Source organism: Podarcis erhardii (genome assembly GCF_964252035.2).
Source record: "Podarcis erhardii genome assembly, chromosome: 3".
NCBI classification, from domain to species: domain Eukaryota; kingdom Metazoa; phylum Chordata; class Lepidosauria; order Squamata; family Lacertidae; genus Podarcis; species Podarcis erhardii.
Window position 1 is genome coordinate 93356281 of NC_138507.1, and position 23832 is coordinate 93380112.

General features: G+C 42.7%; 2 protein-coding genes and 2 long non-coding RNA genes across 4 annotated transcripts in view; 3 read left to right on the top strand and 1 right to left on the bottom strand.

Moving 5' to 3' along the window:
• The window catches only part of LOC309339644, a 27983-nt gene extending 18667 nt beyond the window's left edge, over nucleotides 1-9316 (top strand). The window contains exon 2 of the long non-coding RNA XR_014155492.1: nucleotides 9007-9316. This is a non-coding gene — a long non-coding RNA (uncharacterized lncRNA). The remainder of the gene's footprint in view (nucleotides 1-9006) is intronic.
• Nucleotides 1-19820, bottom strand: part of FBXO28 (F-box protein 28) — a 22060-nt gene extending 2240 nt beyond the window's left edge. Inside the window, exons 1-4 of the mRNA XM_081857835.1 lie at nucleotides 19572-19820; nucleotides 6750-6859; nucleotides 3663-3801; nucleotides 3046-3241 (exon numbers count right to left, since the gene is read on the bottom strand). Coding sequence (XP_081713961.1) covers nucleotides 3046-3241; nucleotides 3663-3801; nucleotides 6750-6859; nucleotides 19572-19805 — 679 coding nt within the window. The 5' untranslated portion in view covers nucleotides 19806-19820. The remainder of the gene's footprint in view (nucleotides 1-3045; nucleotides 3242-3662; nucleotides 3802-6749; nucleotides 6860-19571) is intronic.
• Nucleotides 13198-17942, top strand: LOC309339655. The gene is made up of 2 exons (XR_014155506.1): nucleotides 13198-15944; nucleotides 15975-17942. It is a non-coding gene; the product is annotated as an uncharacterized lncRNA (long non-coding RNA).
• Nucleotides 19821-23418: 3598 nt separating the features above from the next.
• Nucleotides 23419-23832, top strand: part of TP53BP2 (tumor protein p53 binding protein 2) — a 65588-nt gene continuing 65174 nt past the window's right edge. Inside the window, exon 1 of the mRNA XM_081857778.1 lies at nucleotides 23419-23475. Within this exon, the coding sequence (XP_081713904.1) occupies nucleotides 23434-23475 (42 nt within the window). The 5' untranslated portion in view covers nucleotides 23419-23433. The remainder of the gene's footprint in view (nucleotides 23476-23832) is intronic.

The following is a 23832-nucleotide window of genomic DNA, read 5'->3' on the forward strand; positions in this document are numbered from 1 at the left end:
CTGCAGGAAGAGAAAATTTACATTTCCCCCCGTCTCATTTCAGATTTTGACATGCACTCACGTCTTATGCCTTCAAAACAGAGCATCAAGGTTTGCAATGTGAATGCGAACAAGCAAATCTATAACTATTCCCCAGCATAGAAACAAAATTTAATGCATGTGCATATGCACATGCATATTCACAGATTTTTACATTCCTGCTTAACAGGTAAAGAGGAAAGTGCTGTTCAGAGACACTCCTACTCTGGGTTGCAGCAAGCAGAACAGGTTGCCCTTCAAGTGAGCACACCCCTTAAATATTGTTTCAATGTTACGTTACCAACTGTATACAGTGGTACCTCGAGTTAAATACTTAATTCGTTCCGGAGGTCCGTTCTTAACCTGAAACTGTTCTTATCCTGAAGCACCACTTTAGCTAATGGGGCCTCCCGCTGCCGTCACGCTGCCGAAGCACAATTTCTGTTCTCATTCTGAAGCAAAGTTCTTAACCCGAGGTACTATTTCTGGGTTAGCGGAGTCCGTAACCTGAAGCGTATGTAACCTGAAGCGTATGTAACCTGAGGTACCGCTGTATTCTGCCCTTAAATATTACTCCAGGTTTGTTGGAGGCCTTTTACATTTTAGCCCAACTATTTCAGGAGCTCCTTGTGGTAAACAAAAAAGCCGTGTTAACAGATGTTGGTTGCATGGGTCTCTCTTATGAAATCAGCATTCATGGGAAACAGTCACTTCAGTAATCAGGACCCACATAATCAGCCCCCAGCAATATGGTTGTTATGTCATTGAATGTTGCCCAAGCCTTGCAGTAATTGTTTCCAGTAAAGTACCTGAATAACATTCTTAAGAACTAACCTCATGCTTCCAGACCTCCCTATAAGCAAAGTAAAATTTAGTGCTGGAAAGTGAGATACGGCTGCTGCCCTCTAAAGGTTGACTCTAAGTATAAAGAGTGAATTATTTGGGCAAAAAGTAAACACTGCTTTGTTTTAGGATTCAAGTTTGGTTTTACTGGCCAAAGTTGTATACAAAATAGAAGACTGTAGGAAGCAAATCGTATATAGAACAGAAGGAAGGATGGATATAGAGGAAGCAAAGCCAAGTTGATTTATATTCAATATCTGTTTTGATAGCTAAAAATCTCTTTGCATTTTACATTAAATAAATATTTGTGATTTGGTAATTAAAAAGGGACTTTGAACAGGTACAGAGTGAGTGAGGCTATCCTAAGACTTTAAAGAATTTTAACAGCTCTAGTTTGGTAAGAATCGTGGGGGTTAAGAAAAAAGTTTCTTATTAATTTACACTACTGTACACTTTTCTATTTTAATTATTGGTGTATTGTTAGAAGAGTTCTATATTATCAGTTATTCTGTTTGTATTATGTTCTGTTGCTACTATATATTGGGAAGGCTATTGTATTGTATATTCAGTGCTTTTTTTATAGAAAAAAAAGTGCTGGTACTCAGCCATGAAGTTGTTACAGTAAGTGCTACACTTTTAATGGGGGAGGGAGGTGCACCAGTACTGCATACTCTTGAGCACCCCCAGAAAAAACACTGGGTATATTAATTTTACATCATTCAGTAATTAGAGTCTATTATCAACCCCAAATCCAAACCTAAAGAGGATGAGAGCTAAAGGCCTCTATTGCAAAGCTGGAATTCCAGATAATAAACTAGCAAAAAACAGAGCTTGACAAGACATTACACTGCACTAGAGTTTTTGCTTTAAGGGAGAAAATTAGCGCACAAGAAATAATTACCGGTACCTCCTACTGCCTAATCGTACGATCACACCAGGACAGTATTCTAGAAAGTAATTTAATTTCTGACTGTAGCAGTATCAACCTATCATTAAGGGAGAGCAGGAAAGGTGTGCTCCACCCACCAAATCAAAAAGTGTAAATTACCATCATAATTTAGGTCATGGCGCTGCCTTTTCTAATGCAATGTTAAGGAAAAATTAGGCAACAATAATAATAGTAAAAATAATATATTATCATTATTATCACCATCATCATCCCAACCCATCTGGCTGGGTTGCCCCAGCCACTCTGGGCATGCTTCCAACACATATAAACACACTTACTGGGATGGAATGGGAATACAGCATGATGGCAGTGAGGATACAGTGGTGCAGGCTCACTGGCAGAACCAATCTGGTGCTTCCAGCCGTGCATACATCAATATGAAGTTACTTTCAGTAGTACAAAAGATATTAATACAGTGGTGCCCCGCAAGACGAATGCCTCGCAAGACGGAAAACCCGCTAGACGAAAGGGTTTTCCGTTTTGGAGGTGCTTCGCAAAACGAATTTCCTATGGGCTTGCTTCGCAAGACAAAAATGTCTTGCGAGTTCCTGCGGGTTTTCCCCCCTCCCCCCCTTTTTTCTAAGCCGCTAAGCCGCTTATCAGCTGATCCGCTAAGCTGCTTATCAGCTGATCCGCTAAGCCGCTAATAGCGCTAATAGGGTTGCTTCGCAAGACGAAAAAACCGCAAGACGAAGAGACTCGCGGAACGGATTCTTTTCGTCTTGCGAGGCACCACTGTATAAGCAAGATAACCAAAGAAGGAAGGTTCTTCCTTTTAGAAGCCATTGGACTGGATCCAAAGGACACCTCTGTTCACAGAAGGGCCTTCAATCCTGTGGAGAGTTCTAGGTACAGAAGTGGGTGCAGTGGGTGGGGGGAGAGATCTCCACCTATACTCCCTTGCGGCTGCTGCAAACCACTTCCCACCCTATTCCAAAGGAAGCAGAGCAGATTTGTGGGGAATATAGAGTTGGGGTGGGGAAAATTATCATCCTTCCCCCTTCCATGCACATTAACTGGAAGCACACTTTCCACTAGCAGAATGCTTCTCACTTTTTCTCTGGATCCTTCAAATAGTTTCTATTTTAAAACGTTATGTTCTGTTTTAATATAGTAATGGAACACCCTTTTTTAATGATAACATTCAGAGGAGACAAAAATCACAAGAAAGTGGAAGTACTATAGCTTCCCACTGGCTGCATAATGTACAAAGACTCAGAGCATACATCAGGTACCTGGAGCTGCCGCTATAAGCCGTCCTGATACATCTGATCCAGGCAATTTTCTTTTTAGAATTGGAACAATCTTCTCATCAAAATATTCCATTGCCATCGATGAAATGTCCCTTAACTCCTGAAGGACTTCGTGGGCTCTCTGGGGAGCTTTGGTAGAGTTTACATACCTTAACACACGATAAATTTCATCAATTACCTAAAACAAACGAGAAAAGTTGAGACATGGCGACTGGCAAAAGCTAAGAGTAGCATATACTTTAATAATGTCTAATTTCCACAGTGACTTAAAATTATTTTAAAAGTAATTGAAAGGTACTTGAAATTATCTTGAGAACAACTTATGAGTCATTTACCGTTTTATTTACAAGCAATGCAATTCACATTTTAATCAATGTTTTATAAATAGTTTCAGCTAGTACATTTACATACCATATGATCAAAGCCCTAATAAGTTGTTAAGCCAATCCGTTATTAACAAAGGAACAGCATTTAGATAAGAACCATCTGAGATAAGCCTACAGAAGGTTCTGAATTTCCATCAGTGGCTCCTCAAAGCAAAGTTTAGCCCTAATGACTTATTCCATCACACTTTAATGCAGCCATCTTTTGGACTTTACCTTCCCAGGTATAAAGCAGCAGAGGTTAGAATCCACATACTTCATGAAGGTCATATTTAGCAGGGACAGCCTTGTTTCTACAGCAGCAAGAATGTCTGCATGGCGAGCTAGCGAGTGATTTCTCCGTTCCGATTCCCGTCTACAAAGACACATCCAAGACAGTGAGAAACACAGCAGAGATCTGCAGGACAGGTGGAGCAATATAGTCTGGAAGTTTACCAGATTCTGTCACCAAAAATGATGTGTGCTTTAAGAAGCCGTTCCATTTTTTTCCATTCTAGTTCAAAATAATAATGTTTATGACTCAATCTGCTTTTATATAGATCCAACAATTTTCGTATTACAGTGGTGCCCCGCAAGACGAATGCCTCGCAAGACGAATAACTTGCTAGACGAAAGAGTTTTCCGTCTTTTGAGGTGCTTCGCAAGACGAATTTCCCTATGGGCTTGTTCTTGCGAGTTTTTTTCCTTTCCCCCCCTTTTTCTAAGCCGCTAAGCCGCTAATAGCTACTAAGCCGCTAATAGCGCTAATCCGCTAATAGCCGTGCTTCGCAAGACGAAAAAAACGCAAGACGAAGAGACTCGCAGAACGAATTAATTTCGTCTTGCGAGGCACCACTGTATTTTCCAAGTAATTTTCAGACATGGGTGAAACTAAAGAGCCTTGAGTTTCCTTGAAAAGTAGATGGAGTACTTTAAAAATAAATACATGAGGAAAATGCATTGCTAGAACATCGCTCATAGCCCTCCTTTGCCCACCACCATTGCCACACTTGCATGAGTCCAAGAAGAATTCCAACAGCAGTTTGATATTTCACACTATAGCATAAGAACTGGATACAGGTGACATTGCGTATGCTATCAGTTCAGCACCTAATGCGAAGATACCAGAAGCTGTTGCTAATTTAATTCAACAGTAATATCCTTCTCTTTTTCCCACACACACCCTGCTGCAAGGCCCATTTCCACCTGGCCTAGTGGGCAGCCCCAGACTCCCAGGAGCTTCTTTTAACTGTTCAGGGTGAGTCTGGGCCCTGCCCCCTTTGCCATGTGGAAATGGACCTTGCAGTACCCACGGCAGCAGCAATGTCCCTCCAGCCTCCCGTGTCAGACCTATGTTATAGCCCAGGGATGGGTTAGGGATGGCAGGGGTCAGCAAATGTTTTCAGCAGGGGGCCAGTCCACTGTCCCTCAGACCTTGTGGGGGGGCAGACTATATGGGGGGGGAATGATCCAAGAGCACCATGAACCCTGGTGGCTGCTTACCTGTCTTGCGAGTGGCAGAGGCAGGAGGGATGATGAGCGGCGCGCAAAAGGGCTCCGGAGAGGGGCTGCTTAAAATGGTGGCCACTCAAGCACTGCTGCTGCTGGCACCAACAAAGCCCAGTCCCCTTCCTCCTCTAGGCAGGGCGGGGACAAGCCAGGAGGAGGGAGGGAGGAGGCGCCGCCACCACCACCGAGGGAGGGAGAGGGAAAGAATGTGCACGCTGGTGATCCACACGGCGATTCCCAGACCGTCTGCGGGCCAGATCCAGAAGGCAACTGGGTCTGATCCGGCCCACAGGCCTCAGTTTGCCTACCCATGGGTTAGGGATTGATTGTTTCTCTCTCCAAGCCAAATTTGGCAGTTGGGCGGGACATCGCCTGACATTATGAGACCCATTTTTGCCCACATGGCTTGAAATCAAAAGGCACAGGTAAGGGCACAGCCCACAAAGCGCTGACTGATCAGCTGATCTTGGGAAGCCCCATGCACAATGCTTTGCGGGTGCTGCCAGTGAGTGTCTGCAAAGACATGTTCAACTTAGCCATGTTTTACAGTAATATGTGATGTCGAGTGTAGGGCAGGTGGATGTTGCTTGGCTAAAATAGCCTTGCAGGTCAAAGGGGGAGGCTTGGCACACCTAATTAGGCCCACAGACTGGAGGTTCCCCACAGAAGTTCTAACTTTCTGATCCCAAATGGGACCCTCAGGCAGTTTACAAATGTACTAAAAAATGCTAGACCTTGTATATGAAGATAATGTATTAGAATAAAGCACAGAGATAAGACAGTAAAGAACTCAAAGTTGTTTACGAACCTGAGAGCCCTGCAAAACAAGAGAGTTTAACCAGCTTTTTGAATGCTATGGGATTTGAGCTGGAGTTTTCCTGGGGAGAGAGAGTACCATATAGAAGGTGTTACCATTCAGGAAATGCTGAACTTGGGAGGTGATTTCCTTGACCTTAAATGGCTGTGGCTTCCATAGAAGGGCCTCAAGTTGTACATTTGAGAAGCTAGTGCTTCAACATTTCTCTGTAAGTGCCTCCGTTTAAAATCAGTTCTACCTCTGGCAGTGCTGAGAAGCCCAAAAACCACCATACAGAACGATAACCTGCATTAAATATCGTACATAAACCAGGATATAGAGCGATGTGGAAGGCACAGTCTTCTATACAGGGGCTTTTCAATTCCCATATGTAGCCCTGCTCTCTATTATTTTTAAAATTTACACACACACACCCCCTTCAGTGGCCAGTGGGTATATGCAAACAAAACTCACTATCCTATTCCAGTGTGTGCCATGCAATTTATAATCCCACTGACCTACAGCAGGGGTAACTAACACGATGCCCGCGAGATGTTTTGACTACAACTCCCAAGCAGTCTTCGCCAGTACAGCCAAGGGTCAGGTAATTATACTTCAAAACATCTGGAGGGTCCCAGGATGGTGAAAGATGACTTACAGTATTACTATAGGATATCACTGATAGCGCCTGTCCTCTCCAAAGGCAAGACAGGCAGTGACACTCAAGCAAAATGAGAGCCTAGGGCCAAGCAGAGGGGGAAAAGTCAACCCAAACAGAAAATCATTCAAGGTACAGATTGTTCTGCTGTAGTGCTAAGGTGCACAAACAGGACTGGTAGCTCATTCTTCATGCTATATGCAGAACCTTGACTACTGTCACAAATCCATCAGGCACAAGCAGGATATATTCTTTAAATATTTGTTTCACAACCGGTTGCAAAGCAGCTTTCCTTATATAATCTTCTTGCAAATACAGATTTTTAAGGAGTATTACTTCTGACCTTGTGGTAAGCACATACCTTGGGAGCTGTGCTTTAACCTGTTTCTGGCACAAGTTGTGGTATCTTTCCACTTTCAGAAATCCCTGATTCAGCATTCTCTGGCAGACCAAGTCCATTCGCTTACAAACCTACATTGAAAATACAAAAACAAAACTCAAGGTGTCTTCTTTAGTAGTTAATAAGCTGTGAGGCCCTTTTATGATTAACCAGTTTGTCTTAAGGCTACACAGCACAATTTGAAATGGGGCCGCTTCCAAAGATTACAAAACCGTCACTTTGCCCGTTCCAAATAATTTGTTCCAAAGCTCCAACTCCAGAACTTGTTTACCGCTCACATGGTGTGGATGTTGATGTCTTAACAAAAAAAATCCATGCTTTCTGGTGCATGAATAAATTCTCAAGTGGTGTAACACTCTTCTTAAATGGATTCTTTTAAAATTGTAACATTCACTTCAATTCCATTTATTATATCTTTATTCCACTCTTTCATCTGCCGAAGGAGCTCATAATCAAAAAGAAGCTGAGGCACATGCTCAGGTTTACAGACTAAAAGGTAAGTCACACAAAAGGAAAAGGTGTGGAGGGAAAAGAGAATAGCAAAAGATCAAAAACAATGCCACAACAAGGTAGAAAGTTGTAAAGGTGCAAGTAGCTGCTGCTACTGCTGTGAGTAGATTGTCTCGCCAGAGTAGTGCATGCTCTGGTTATCTCCCGCTTGGACTACTGCAACGTGCTCTACGTGGGGCTACCTTTCAAGGTGATTCTGAAATTGCAATTAATCCAGAATGCAGCAGCTAGACTGGTGACTGGGAGTGGCTGCCGGGACAATACAACACCGGTCCTACATTGGCTCCCAATACGTTTCCGAGCACAATTCAAAGTGTTGGTGCTGACCTTTAAAGCCCTAAACGGCCTCGGTCCTGTATACCTGAAGGAGCATCTCCTCCCCCATTGTTCAGCCCAGACACGGAGGACCAGCTCCGAGGGCCTTCTGGCAGTTCCCTCACTGTGAGAAGTGAGGTTACAGGGAACCAGGCAGAGGGCCTTCTCGGTAGTGGCGCCTGCCCTGTGGAACGCCCTCCCATCAGATGTCAAGGAAATAAACTGCTATCTGACTTTTAGAAGACACCTGAAAGCAACCCTGTTTAGGGAAGTTTTTAATTTTGGAAGTTTTATTCTGTTTTTAGTCTTCTGTTGGGAGCCACCCAGAGCGGCTAAGGAAACCCAGCCAGATTGGTGGGGTAAAATAAATAAATAAATACATAATCAATCAATCTGGCATTTCTATTCAGATGGGGCACAGTTCTTGCCTGAACAGAGATGGCCAGGTACCTGGCAACCCGGCTGATGACAAAGGCCAGTGTCCCCTTTCACTTTATTCTGCCCTCCCAAGACAACCATCAGTTGGAGCAGACACAGTTCTGGCTGGCAAGAAGGGGACAGGAAGGTACTGGTATATTTTCTTTAGATGTTCCTTCTTTGGTCAATGATGAGGGCCAGGGAAGACACAAGATCTACCCACCCTGGAAGAGTGGCAGATGAAGGTGATGGACTATATGGAATTAGCGGAAATGACTGGCAGAATCCGAGACCTGGGAGAAGAGTTGGTGGAAGAAGATTGGAAGAAATTTAAAGATTATTTGCAGAAACACTGTAAAATTAATGAATGTTAAAATGATGTTGGACTGAAAATAAGTGGTACTAGCAACAAAAGTTAAAAAGAGTATGCAAAAATGAATTAAAAATTTGGTGAAATTATAGGGTTACAATATGTTAAGATTTAGAGTTAAGATAAATGAAAGAGGATAAGGATTTGCTGATTTGAATACTTTAATGGGAATACAAAAAGGGGAGGTGTGAGGAAGTCAAAGAAACAAGTTAATGAGTTCAAAATTATAAAAAATGGATTTGTTTTAACTTTCTATTTTCCATTTTTCCATTTTTCTTGTTTTTTGTATCTTGTATTTTTGTTTGAGAGTTTCTTCTGTTTCTTGTTTTATTACGCATTTTTGTATTTTTGATTTTGTAAAATTTCAATAAATATTATAAAAAAAAAACAATGATGAGGGCTAGGCCAGTTTGCCCACTGCCATGGGGGGGGGGGCAATTATCCTTGTTCCTTTGGCCATTGGCAAAGGACACAGTCGGCTTCCTCTCTGAACACTGGAGTTGCTTGCACAAAAACTATTTCTAAGCTTTCAGTGATACAAAGCTACTGAACAACACACCTACTGGGCATGAACCGGGTGGCAGCTGAAGATTTGTTTTCTTTTAGATTTTAAGAAGAATGCAGAGAAACTGGAGAAGTTTATGAAGAAAGCAGAGATGACTAAAGGTTTATAAACACCATACACATGAGGCAAGACTGAAGAAACAGGTTCTGTTTATCCCAAAGAAAAGCTGAAAATACACACCCATACCAGAAAAATTCAGGAAAGATCTTGAGGAAGACAGGAGGGGGAGAAACAACCATCAAAGGAGAGCAAGAAGACCAAAGTCATTTGGCTCTCCTCTCTCAGACATTTAAAACAAGGAGATTTTGTGAACCACTCTGAGAACTTTGGATTAAGGGTGGTATATAAATTAAATATATATATATATATTATGAAGTCTAACACAGATTGACCTGGCCTTCCAAAGAGACACCAAGTAAGAGTTATAATCAGAAGCAATATACATATATTATTAAAATCACTTCTAGCCCATCTTTCTTTGTGCAGTTTTGTAGCACAAACAATAAAATGCAGTAAAACCCAAAATATGTTCATAGTTGTGTTATCAAGTAAGTTGCTGAAGGAAGTTATTTATTATTACTTATTACTGGCCAGGTAACTTCCATCTTTTGAAAAAGAAGCAAGGTTCTGAAAGGTAACACAGGAAGAATGTGAACTCGTGGGGTGGTTGGTTTAAAAGGCTGCTCTGCTCTGCACTCAATATACACTACAGAAAGGCTTTATTTTTATCTGCATTATTAAATATATTTTCATCTACGTTTCAGCAAAAGAAACTTCTTTGTTTTTTACCTGAAACTAACAATATATCCTTGAAAACAGTTACAGCATCTTTCTCTGAAAGTTATACTCGAGCACAAGAAGTTTATAACGTTATGTGCCAATGTAACGTATTCTACAAATCAGGGAAGTTTCTTAATTTATACTGTAAAGTCTCTGATCTTGGAACCTCGGTTAAATTGTAGCATGCCGATCTAAGCTTTCCCCGACATAAAAGAGATTGAAAGTAGATTACAAGCCAAATGAACAACTTGATGTAATGCTTTGCGTGTTGGAAAAACACTGGGTTCATACAGCACCTAGGTGCCTAGAAAACATACAGTTCGTGACATGTATAAATGTTTGGCATATTCCCATCTCCCCTGGACAAGCATCTCTGAAACAACTGTATTGGCTTCTACAAATGTGGTTTGACATCTATGAATCAGAAATAATTTCCAATGTTGCTGCAACACAAAAGCCATAGCTGTCAACTTTTCCCTTTTCTTGCGAGGAATAAGGGAATTTCTATTCGGAATAAGGGAATTTCCCTTGAAAAAGGGAAAACGTTGACAGCTATGACAAAAGCACACACAAAAGCAAAAGAGAGAAAAACCCAGCACTGCCCATGTCATAATTTAATGTGAATCTTCTCCACCCACTAACTTTAAGTAGAGTTCCTTGATCTACACATTAGGCAATGATATGCGTACCCTGACACCTAGTGGCAAAGCAGAATACTACAACCTCAGTCAAAATCTACCTGGGAACATAGAAACAAAACCGGTTCTGTTCACTAATGCTATAGAATTCCACACATAAGCAGTATGTGTAGGGATGAATAAAGGGGCAGCTAGGTTTGCAGACTGACACCCACATATTCAGGGAGTTAAATCCTACACAACAAAGGATCTCCAAAAGGCTGTATCCCAACTCAAACGATAAAATGGTGGATGTGACTCATGTAAAAGGCAAAAGACTCCTTGACGGTTAAGTCCAGTCAAACTTGACTATGGGGTGCAGCACTCATCTCACTTCAGGCCAAGGGAGCCAGCGTTTGCCCGCAGACAGCTTTTCTGGGTCATGTGGCCAGCATGACTAAACTGCTTCTGGTGCAACGGGACTCCGTGACAAGCGCCAGAGTGCATGGAAACACCATTTACCTTCCCGCCGCAGCGGTACCTATTTATCTACTCAGCTCAGACATGCAATTTTGGGTGTTTCGGCAGCGGGGGAACAAGATTCATAGTTCACTCTTTAGTATATTCAAGATCAAACCACTAAAACAAAAGGATATAGTTTAACAGCATTTGTGGAAGTTACTTAAATTTTTCAGCCTAATATTATTACTGAGAAAAAAAACACACATGGTCTAAAATTGGGGGATCCCTGAAAAGTGCCCTTACTAAAGCTACACAAAATATTTTGGGGTCACAGCATGTCTCCCAAAAGATGCCAGTTCAGAATGCTGCAATGGAGGTGCGAGGAGTCAAAGCCAATGTCAGAAACTATTAGGAAAGATACTGAATATAAAACAGCAAAAAACTTTAATGACACTTCTATGTGAAATGTGATGCACCCATATTTGAAATATTATATGCAGCTGCATCATAGAAAAGGTATTCCAGAACTAGAAAAACTACACAGGGCCTACCAAAATAACCAGAGTAATAGGATGTTCCCTATTAATTCCAGAACAGCAGAATATGTAATTTGTTAAGGCACAAACAACCAATTCATTGCAGTATGAATTTTAAAGTTACACCCTACTTCATCAAACACGTGAAGTGGCCCACACACCTGATGAAGTAGGCCTTTGACAATACCTTTCAGTCAAAGAAAGCACTTCACCTTATGAACTTGCGGAGTTAAGCACCACAGAACGTTATGATGGCACCGGCAAAGGCCACTTTTCAAGAAGGACTGAATCAATCAAGGATAGATACTGATTATAATAGCTTGAAAATGGAACCTAAATGATAGTATGCTTCCAATTACCATTTGTTGAAATAGGCTTCCACAGAGTAATGGACCAACTGAATGCTGAAGGCAGAATGTTGAGTTAGGCAGATCTTTGATCAGACACAGAAGAATAATGCAGTTTAGAGAACAACTGTAGTTAAGTGGTATATAAATGGTTTAAATAGCCCTGGAATCTTTTTATACCATTATGCTACCCAATTCTTTTACATTTAAGAAATCTTTTCACTTCCCCCTCCCCATTGACTCTTCCTCATTTACCTTCCTTCCCTTTGCTCCAATGTTTCACTTGATTGCTTACTTAATTACTGCCTCTGCATTTATACAGCTGCTCTATAACAGGAGTTCTCTAAGTGGCTCACAAAACAAAACAAAACAAAACAAAACAAAACAAAACAAAACAAAACAAAACAAAACAAAACAACACATGCACTTTAAAATGAAATTCAGAATAAAATTGCAACAAATTCCTTTACAAAAATCAAAACAATTAAAACATAACTTTGTATGCCTAGTCTCTGATCAGATGGTAAACCTACAAGGAGGGTCTGGTCTAGTTTAATGAAGATTTTTGCACAATATCTAATGGGTTTAGATCTTTAAATTACAATAAAGCTAATTCCCCAAATCCAAGTCTATTGTTGTACAAGCACAATATGGCACTGCTGTAATTTTGAGAGAGGCTGAATCAAGTGATGTCAAGCGTGTGTCCAAAGTCTACCCCCACATCAAGTTTAAGACAAATCCCCTTCTTGTTCCACTGCCTTCCTATCTCCAGTCCCTGCTGCATGAATGACTAGTTTTGAGAGAACATAGATGAAATTCTTATCTAATATCCAACTGACGCCACTATCTCAAAAAGGCCCAACTTGCCATGTTTGGAAATTTCACAGTCAATAAACCTAAAAAGCAATCAAAGCTGTGAAAAAAAGAGTGAGTGTTTTTCTTACTAGTGCCAGATAGAAGCACCCCCCAAAAAATAAGTTTAGCCAAGTTTTTACACTGGGGGGGGGGGCTGTAAAAGAAAACGAGCTAAGAAAACCAGTTTAAAAGAGATGAAGATTGTGATCTCCCCCTCCACCCCAGAAAAAGCTCTCAAGAACAGAGCTGTCCTCTACTAAAGACAATGATCAATTTACGCGCGTGCTTTGGGGTAACACAAAAGTGGCTGGAAAAGGGCAGCACAGGCTTATGAGGTCTCCACCATCCCGTGCGATGACCTGGAATGCAATCCCCGTGCAAATTGGGGGTTGCCTGTACTAAGTGTAAGTCAGAAGAACATCTAAGAACATAAGAACCTGGCTGGGACAGGCCAATGGCCCATCTAGTCCCATCATTCCATTCACACACTGACCCACTAGATACCGGTGGGAAACCAGCAAGCATGATTCACACATAAGTGCTCTCTCTCTTCCTGTGGTTTCCAGAAACCAGTATTCAGAAGTATTGCTGCCTCCAAATGTGGCGGCAGAGCAAAGCCATCATGGCTACGAAGATGTGCCTGGACACTTGAGAAACTTTCTGGAATAGCCTCGTGCACAAGAACAGAAAGCATGAATAACAACTGGTGCACATAAGCATTGGTCAACTGTGGCATTGGGAGTGGGGACAAGATTGTACTCTTCATTAGCTAGTATAAAGCTGAAAAAATAGCTGCCAGGAGATCCTATAACCTCAAGAAACAGAGAATTATGGACGTCTATTCTTTGTGGCAAACACTATTTCATGAACACCTGAATGCAGTCTCCAGGTAGCCCTAGATTCACTGCCGTACTTAGAAAACCACCCTGGTATGTGGGCATCTCAAAGGCTACTCTAGCATTCAGTGCAATGTGGTTGCCTTTTGTCTGGAAGGTTTGGCTGTTCAAAGTACAGCAGTCAACTTCCAAAGATGGTTGAGACACTAAGTACTTATGCTACTACCTGCACTTCTTTTTGTCTTTTGAAGTCCATTCAACTGGCTTGTTTTGCACCATGAGGCCCTGACTTTCACCTTCCAAGTATTTCTGGTTATAATCCTTATGCTCCACTGAACACTTTTCAAGGGGACAGAAGAAGCTAAACTAGACTGTTGGCTCAGCGACAAGCCAAGGCAGCAGCTCTCAGGAACCATACAGCAAACCAGCGAGCAACTTGGCCAGCTACATGTACAACTTTAGTAGTGTCTATGCAGGTGCTCCCTTCTTTCTGAGTGCCACTGGTTATGAGCAATTGCTACCCACCCCAGACAACTGGAGTTCTGCCAGCCACCAAATTCTGGCTTGCTTTGAAGCCATTAAGGTTTCCACACAATTGGAATCTACGATTATCTACAGCTTTCTGGTTCGTTTCCCTGTTTGTGTGAAGGGGCTGTGTATAGGTGCAGGAAGCTCATCCACACTGCATTTTAAACTAGTTGGGTCTCTCATATCTTTGTCAGGATATAGTTAGTGATGTTACACTGCAGGAGCAGGAGGTGGAGAATCTAAATTACATGCCGAGGTGATGAATTCCACAACCTGTATAAATTACGCAAGTCTGTATGATCTCTTATATTTTGCAGAATTGTTTGTTCTGCTTCCACTAGTCACTTGAGGCAAATGGTGGAAAGAAGCTTTGCAAGGCATTGAAGAGGCAGCACCCGACTCCTGAGAATCACCTCCAATGATCCTTTTGGCTTCTGCTGCTTAGCCAAGATTTATCTACACTTTCAAACGCAACTTTGCAGCCATAAGCAACAAAAACTGGCCTTGGGGAGATTCTCTTTTTTTAAAAGAATCCTTAGGTTAGAATGTTAGGTAAGCTAGATTCTAGAGCTTTCCTGCAATTCTACGCAAGTGCTGAGTAACTCACAGCCTTGACGTTTCTTTAAAAATGTAAGAAGATCCCTGCAGGAGCTGGTTTCAGTGCCTCCTGCAGTGGTATTTACGGTAAATCTTTCTGAAGGGCTTCAGAGATGCAGCCCCTGCCCCCATGCATTCCTTCGGATCAGGATACCTCACTGTGCTGGGAAGTATAGTAATTATAAATATCTGAAAATCAGTAACAAGAAGCATAGTCAAGTTGATGCCATCTGGATGCTATCAAACAGAAGTGTTTTGAGCATGTACACTGAAATAATGTATTAATCCCTGTTACTCTAAACTAGCAGGCTTGTATTTATAGTTATTTATTTAATGGATTTATACTCTGCTCTTTGAAAAAGGACTCCACAGAGCAGCGTACAATATTTCAAAGTACAAATCCATAACACAAAAATGTTTTTTAAGAAATAGCAACAATAAACATCAGTATAAAATAACAATAGCTTATGCAAAACCCAGTTAACTACCCTCATTTATATTCCCAATCAGACGCAGATACCAAGTCATTCAGTGCTTCAAAGCACTTTGAATTTGGCCTGGAAACTCACTGATAATCATTGCAACTGACACAATACTTGGATAACACCTCCAGATTTTTGGCCCCTGCCAAGAACCAGGCAATCACATTCTGTACTAGTTCAAAGTTTCTAGACTTTCTTCAAAGGCACATTACAGTAGCCCAATCTTAATGAGACAAGGGCATGGAGAACTAATATGAGATCTGACTTTCATCTTGTCTGGATCAAGCTACAGCTTGTTCTTTCTCATCCATTTTTCGACAGCCTCCAAGCACCAGCTTAAAAATACCTCGGCATGGCTGGGGTGAGCAGATACAGTCAAGAGTCAGCTGCATACTGATCAGCACAGGATGTAAACACGGGGCCAAATAGTGTCAAATTCATGATCGCCTCTGCTTCCATTATCTTGGTTGAAGCTACTGGTACTGAACAGAATATGGTGTCTGGAATCACCCACCCATTATCCAGTTTCTCTCCTTTGCTCTTCCAGAGCAGTCCTGGGGTTCACAAATGAATAACAACCTAGTACCCAGTGTGTGTACCAGTACATTGAACGCCTCCAAAAGGGATGTGCCATGGAGGTTGTTGCTCAAATCCCACAAATTGAAAGCACCTTGTGCACTATGGATGTTAGCACACCACTATAAAGTGAAAGAAAACAACAGGGCAATTAAACAAGGCATCTTAAGCACATACAAATACTCCAATATTTTCAAGGTGCATTTTTATATATGAGAAAGGGGTGGCTGGGATCAGAAGTTTAGTAATTTTCCGTTCTGTTTCTTTGTACTCATCACCTGTTTCATAAGCCTATTGTTGCACATGTTGTTAATATTAAGGTTAAAATCAGAACAAGGAAAACACATAAGAACTACTGCTCATGTTCTACCATGTATTCATCTGTCTGTTGAGAAGCTGCCTGAAATTGGTAGTAGAACACTTTCCCAATAATTGGATATTTGCTTGTTTAGTTGCTTAATTTTTTCTGCTTAACTTGCTCTGTCAGTAATTCCTCACATCTGCATATGTTTCAGAATCACCAGATGGAGAATTGTTACACGATAGGAGGATTATCTTAACTGCGATAGAAGATGGGAGCCCAGAATGATTATCTCCATTCAATCTTTGTAACGAAGAGCATGGTCTGAACTCTTTGGGCAAAATACTGCTGAGTGGGCAGCATCATGGCGAACAGCAAAATCAAGTTGCATATAAGGCAGTAGGGCTTTGTGCTGCATGAGCCCAAGGCACCTAGAACAAAACCTAAGACTGTCCTTCCATCTGTCTCACTTCTGAGCAGGGCAGCTTAGTTACTCTCATACATATCCTTCAAATAATCAATTCCCCCTTGCACTGGAGGGACACTGTGCTTCAAAAACACTCAAATAAATATAAGCACAACTGTTTTTGCCACTTCTATTAGACAGAGAGGAGTAAACTGCACAAGGCGCTCCCAAGCTGCACTATGGGAACACGGCATAGGGCCATCTCTGCTCCAACAAACAAATGGGACAAGTACAGTGGTACCTTGGTTCACAAATGGCTTAGTTGTCGAAGAAATCAGCTCCCAAATGCCGCAAACCCGGAAGTGTTCTGGTTTGTGAACGTTTTTCGGAAGCCAAACATCCGACGCAGCTTCTGCTTGAGTGCAGGAAGTTCCTGCAGCCAACTGGAAGCTGCGCCTTGCTTTTCAAACGGTTTCGGGAGTCGAACAGACTCCTGGAAAGGATTAAGTTTGAGAACCAAGGTATCACTGTACTGGAAAAGGAAACAAGTTGGGCAACTGTAGGATACTGAACCTTTTAGACAGCTAGTATGGGTTTATCAGATTTGCATTATATACCATGAATACGATCAACTGTATATGATTAATTCCACTCTTCAAGCCACTGAAGCAAGAAGGAATCTTACTTGGACCTTTCCCGTCAATTGCTATGCACTGTGAAGCAGATAGAATGTTTGGCTGCTTAGCTACATCAGTTTGATGCCTACGTAAACACATCAGCTGAGAAAAGAGAGGGTTTGGTGTTTGCTTCACAATATCAACTAGAAATTCACTGTTACTTTCTTATAATGCATTAATATTTAACCCAAGCTAGTTTTTCACAGCACAGTGATGAAGTGGCCAACGCAACTGTCTTTTGTAGTAGCCAGTGCTTTTTTCTAAAAAAAATGTTTGGGGGAATACTCTCATTTCCCTATTCATATTGAAATACTGCCCCTCAATGAGGCCAAACTTCACAAAATGTTTAGGGGTATGTGTACCCCCAGAAAAAAAAAGCACTGGTAGCAGCTTCTGTTTAGCAAGGAATCTCAGCTACACCAATTCTAATAATATTTAAGATAAATTAAGAATGCCATTCTAAACTCACTTACCTGTGAGTACAGTCCAATGAACAGAATGAGACTAGCTTCTGAGCACTTATGTGTAAAACTGGGCTGCATGTTAGATGGCAACCACCCTCAAAGATCAAAGGAATATGAGGCAAAAGCAATAATGCATATTTCCCCTTCTAATTCAACGTTCTAACCCAGGCATTGGCAAACTCGGCCCTCCAGATGTTTTGGGACTACAATTCCCATCATTCCTGACCACTGGTCCTGTTAGCTAGGGATCATGGGAGTTGTAGTCCCAAAACAGCTGGAGGGCCAAGTTTGCCTATGCCTGTTCTAAGCAAAGATGTTTGTCATGGTATTACACACATCTATCTAATTTTCCCCCCCCCCCCAAGGGCTGTAATGCTGTTTGATGAAGAGGTAACAGAAAATGAAAACTGAAAGGTGGAAAAACCTGTCAAAGCTTTACAAGTTAGTCAATTTGCTTACTGCCTTGACCATAGGTTGCACATACCAACAAGAGAAATAAAGCAAACAAAATTCTGTTCATAGTCATATTTATTTTCAAAAAGTGTCAAATATCTCAGGCATCAGGAATCAAAATAAGCTCTCCTTTAAGCAGTCAATGACATTGTTCATCACAAAAGGTGTCTTGTAATCCAATGTATATCTGCTCTGAAGGAGTAGGCACTCCCAAGGCTGAGTGCCTTAGACTGCAATCCTATGCAATTGCACATTACCTGGGGGAAAGCTGCACTGATGAATATGCAATTTACTTCCAAGTAAATACACAAAGGATTGTACTGCTGTGGAGAAAAAGCCATACTCTTGCAGAGAAACCTACAGAGACAGCATTCACAGGCACATACATGGGGATCCATTAAAATTAAAAATTAACATTGGACACTGGTGTAGACTATATCAAAACATGGACCTGATCTCAAAAAGCATCAATTTAGAGGGGTTTTTTTCAATAATGCTTTAAGATTTTTTATATAGAGAAAGTCTGACAATAGTAAAGCTTTCACTCCACATCTAGAAACTAGTTTAGGGAGAATATAAACCTTAGATTATTAAACATCTGCTTTACGATACTGAAATTCTAAAGCTACTGAATGCATCCAAACTGTGCCTTTATCAGAACAGAACTAAAACAGATGCAGTAGATACTCTTCTTATTTCACAAATTCCCTCCCTCCCATGTGACTATTGCCACATGGATTTTCTGCCTTTAGATGAACGTGAGATCTTCTGAGAATGGCTCCTAGCAGTATGCACTTGCCCCCAACTCTATGGAATTACAACGAGATACATTAAATAATTACCAAAAGAAAGAAAGAAAGAAAAGCATTCCATTCACTAGAAAGCACTATAGAAATGATACACAGGCCCAAAGCATAGATTATGTACCGCAGTCTCTTTTGCATGGTAGAGGAAATTAACTCTACACGATCAACCTCATTGGAAGAGTCCCATCGCCCATGCTATATAAAGAGATGGTCTGCAATGGAAACGCTGTCAAGGGGAAAAAAGTCAAAATACAAGGAAGCGGGGTGGGTAAGGGGGGTGAATGTTGAGTATGAACAGGGTTCTAGTGAGATACAATGACGATCCGATTTACGGAGACCTTCACCCCCCCCCCAGCGTCGTACCACCGATTCCCAATCTTTCCCGAAAAAGGCGCAGCAGGCGAATAGAGCTCTGCCGCAAAGGGGCTGCAACCTGCGGCCATCATCCTTGGCCCTCCCCCGTTAAACCTCTGGCTGGATCCCTTTCCCTCCCTCCCCCCCCCCAAAAAAGAGCGGGCGATTTCTTCAAGGTGGGCAGGAGGGGCGGGGAGAGAGGATTTCCAAAGGAAAGGGAATCCAGAGGTCATCCAGTGCGACCACGCCGGTCTTTCCCAAATCAAGTGGGGAAAGGGATAAGCCGGGGAAGGAGGCGTGGAGTTGGGATCCCCGAACCGAATCAAAAAACCAAGTGGAAACGCTTGCCAATCCGGAGGGGAGGGGTGGGGTGGGGGGAAAACGGCAAAGCGAACGGATGCGAAGTGTCGCGCCCCCGAATCCCCCTCCCCAGGCCAAGGCAGGGGTCCGAGGCGTCGCTTCTTCCTTCCCCACCCCACCCCACCCCCGGTCCGGCGCCTCCCTCTCCCCCCACGGCGCGGCCCCTCACCAGGCGGAGCTGGCTGGTCTCGTCGTAGGACAGGAAGCCCAGGATGCCCTCGATGGCCACGATGGGCAGCCCCACCAGCGTGTTGCTCTGCGGGAGCTGCTCGAGGGGCTGCGCTTCGCCGCCGCCGCCGCCGCCGCGGGGCTGGGGCAGAGGCGGCGGCGAGAGCCGCGCCGAGTCCATGGCGCCTCCTTCCCCCTCCGACAGGAGCCGCTCGGCCGCCGCCACCACCGCCATCTTGGGGCCTATTCCCCTTCCTCGGCTCCGGGAGGGGGCACTTCCTGTGGCGACGTCCCCGCCTCCTTCGCCGGCAAGGGCGCTTTAAAGAGGCCGCTTCCCTCGGTGTCTCTGGGAGGGTGTCGGCCGGGTCCTCCTCGGAGGGCTCCCGCTGTCTTCGAGTCGAAGAAACAGAGAACTGAAGAGTTGGAAGGGGACCCCGAGGGTCATTTAGTCCAACCCGCCCCTGCAGTGCAGCAATCTCAGCTAAAGCACCCATGACAGATGGCCACACACACATATACACCCCTTCTCCCTGAAAACTCACGCATGTGTGAACCACACCAACTCCTATAAACAGCCATAATAAGCAACCCCGAGTCCTGCTGATCTCAAAAAGCATTCAGCAGCAAAACAGCAATGTAGAGGTATTCCCCCCCCGAAAAAAAATAATGCTTAGAGGTTGGTGTGGTTCACACATGCATGTGGGTGACCATGGTCTTAGCCAGTGCTTTTTTTCTGGGGGGATGCAGGAGTATGCATACCCCTAATCATTTTGTGAAATAGTAGTAGTAGTAATAATTAATAATAATAATAATAATAATAATAATAATAATAATAATAATAATAAATTTATTATTTATATCCCGCCCCCCAGCCATACTGGGCAGCTTCTAGCAAAATATAAAAATACAATAATAACCTAAGTTTGGCCTCATTGAGGGGCAGTATTTCAATATGAGTAGGAAAATTAGAGTACCCCTAAACATTTTTAAAAGAAAAATGGCACTGGGCAGCTGCCCCCCTTTTGAATAAATAAATAAAAATGCTTAACTCACTGAGGTTCTTCCCCCCCCCCCCAACATAAAGCCTGGCTACACCCATGTGGGTGACAGCTTGATTTTGCCACACACAGAGCCTCTGCTCACTTGGAGACTGGGGCTGTGAACTGGCCCCACTGAGAAAATAGGTTGCCTGTGAGGTGATAGGAACCTATGTGGCCCATTCACACATGCAAGCCATCCTGTAATGTACACCAAGTGATGGATGTGCATGTGTGGCCTTAGCACCACCCTGCCACTAGAGGGGAGGGGAGGCAAACCTGGAGGCTTCAGGCCAGCCCTGGGGGTTTGGCAACCCTAGCAAAGAGAGAAACTGGGGTAGCTCCCTCAAACTTAAAGAGTTTGACTTCTGTACTGGAGGTGAAGGGAAGATTGGCAGGAACCTTGGCAGGACATGGTGGGCACCATGTTGGCAAAGGCAGATGGAGGCAATATTGAGGTAGGTATCCTAACAACCTGATAGGGTGTGAGGCAATGTCATGTGCTCTTGGCATAAGGCCTCAAATTTACCATAACTCCTCAGCATAGGAATGGGAGCCGAAAGGATCTCAGACTATACTGTAAATATGTGGGGCAGAGAGGAAGGAGGGGAATGGAGGAAAGCACATCTCCCCCTCCCACAAGCCTTTCTCTTGAGTGGGGGGTGGGGTGAGGCAAGCTTCAAACCCAGGCCTTTGTGACTCATCAAGGCTCACTGAGCCCCCACATTGCATTCTTCTTCTTCTTCTTCTTCTTCATCTATGCCACTCTTCATCCAAAGATCACAGAGCGGTTTATAATATGAAAACACAAAAATGCATGCCATAATACAAACAAAAACAATACCCCCCACAGTATTACAGTTGGACCAAGAGCTAAACAAGCACAGGTTGAGAGATAGCTCAGACTGTATAGCATGAGACTTTTAATCTCGGGGTTGTGGGTTTGAGCCCCATATTGGGTGAGATTCCTGCACTGCAGATGACCCTTAGATGACCCTTGTGGTCCCTTTCCCACAAATCTATGATTCCTGCTCCTCTGCTGCCCAGTGCCTACTGCCATGCATTTTGGGCTCTTGTACCCACAGAGTTACACTAGCAGAGTGCAATTATAACACTTAGCTGGTATGGCCTGGCGCTGGTATATCTTTGGAACTTGTCACCACAAGGGTATTTGTTTATTTTTAGGTGTCTTTATTCTAAAGACTTTTTAAATTTCCACCCAAGCTTTCCTTGATCTGTATGATTGGACCCTGTTTTTATTCATTTGAATCCCCTGAAATCCTGTTTTGGTTGGTTTTAACATGCTTTTATACTACTGTTTTACTGGTTTTATGTTGTATTTCTGTTTTAAGTACATTGTTGATTTTTTATATTGTATACTCTAGAGATTTTTAAAAAAATTAATTGGTTTATAAATTGTTTTAAATAAAATACATGAATAAAAGATCACATTGATTACTCTTGAAGGAAACACCTTTCTAGACCCAGCAGGCATACAGTGGTACCTCAGGTTACAGCCGCTTCAGGTTACAGACACTTCAGGTTACAGACTCCGCTGACCCAGAAATAGTACCTCGGGTTAAGAACTTTGCTTCAGGATGAGAACAGAAATCATGTGGCAGTGGCGTGGCATCAGTGGGAGGCCCCATTAGCTAAAGTGGTACCTCAGGTTAAGAATAGTTTCAGGTTAAGAATGGACCTCCAGAACAAATTAAGTTCTTAACCCGAGGTACCACTGTATTACAATTAAAAGAGAACTTTTCGCATCCTAGACATCCTAAAAAGTTTATGTGGGACAGAAAGTGTTTCAGTGACAGAATTGGAGGTTGTTTTTACAGCCATATAGGTGTAATAGGCACAGGTGCCTTGAGAGCAAGACTCGGCCAACCTAAGTAGATAGAATGGAATCAACCCTAATTTCCCTTCTGTGTCTCCAGCTTCTCAACCTCATTCTGCCTCCTTCGTGACTCCCAACCAGTTTCCCAGAAGGAATACAGACCTTCACATGAAAGAGATTCCTCTCCTCTTCCCATGCATACTTACTTGGGAGTAAGCTCTACTGAATACAGTGGCACTTACTCCTGAGTCAACGTGCCACTGAAATGCTCCATGAAATCACAAACTGACTGAGTCTCAGTATGTAAGATGGACCAAGAATGAAAGTTGGACTTCTACTGTATTCCCACTTAACCGCATCAAACTTACCTTCTGATGTTATAAGTATAGGATTGCTCCACGGAAAACCATGTGCAGGGCAAGCCTAAGGATAGTTACTCAGAATTAAGTTTCAATTAGCTTTCTCCTAAATAAGCATTCGTAGGATTGCTAGCTGCATTAGCCCCACAAAAGACTTGAAGACTAAAGTGGATTCAATACAATTATGTGCCAGTTCAGATGACTTGTGGCTCAAGACCCATGTGAAAAACAACAACAGTGTTTGCACGGGCTGTTTATGAATAAATAGGCGGCAATGAATAAACAGGAATAAATAGGTGGCAATTCTAGTGAGGGGGGAAAAACAGGATGCTCTATTTGTATGGGCTGCTGAATAAATGAATAAAGAGGTGGCACTGAAAACCACCTATTAGTGGTTTACGATGTTCCTACTCTTGAGAGGCTGTCTCTTCTGTTGCAATGCCTTCATAGTTGCATAACACTTTAGGCTCACACTCCCTTTTGCTAGGGTGGCGGTGCAGTAAACAGGTTCTTCCTGGGAATTCAAGCATCCAGCTAGCAAATGTGGTACTCAGAAAGGTGACGGATGATTTGACGACTGGTGCGTGATGCAACTTGGCAAAAGAGCTTCTGTACTCCAGATTACTAACAATGGACAGTGTGCATCCTGCCGAGATGACAGATAGTATGCTGGTGAGTATCTTAAGGGAGACCTGTTTAAGTAACCAACTCTGTCTAAGTATACCTGGCTTTGGTCTTATGCTCTTAGACAATAACATAAATTGAATATTTATTATATTTTATAATATACTCAAAGTTTAATCAATAAGCCAAATATATGACATTATGCTGTGAGGCCTACATCACATACAGTGCTACCTCGGGTTAAGTACTTAATTCGTTCCAGAGGTCCGTTCTTAACCTGAAACTGTTCTTAACCTGAAGCACCACTTTAGCTAATGGGGCCTCCTGCTGCTGCGCCGCCGGAGCACGATTTCTGTTCTCATCCTGAAGCAAAGTTCTTAACCTGAAGCACTATATCTGGGTTAG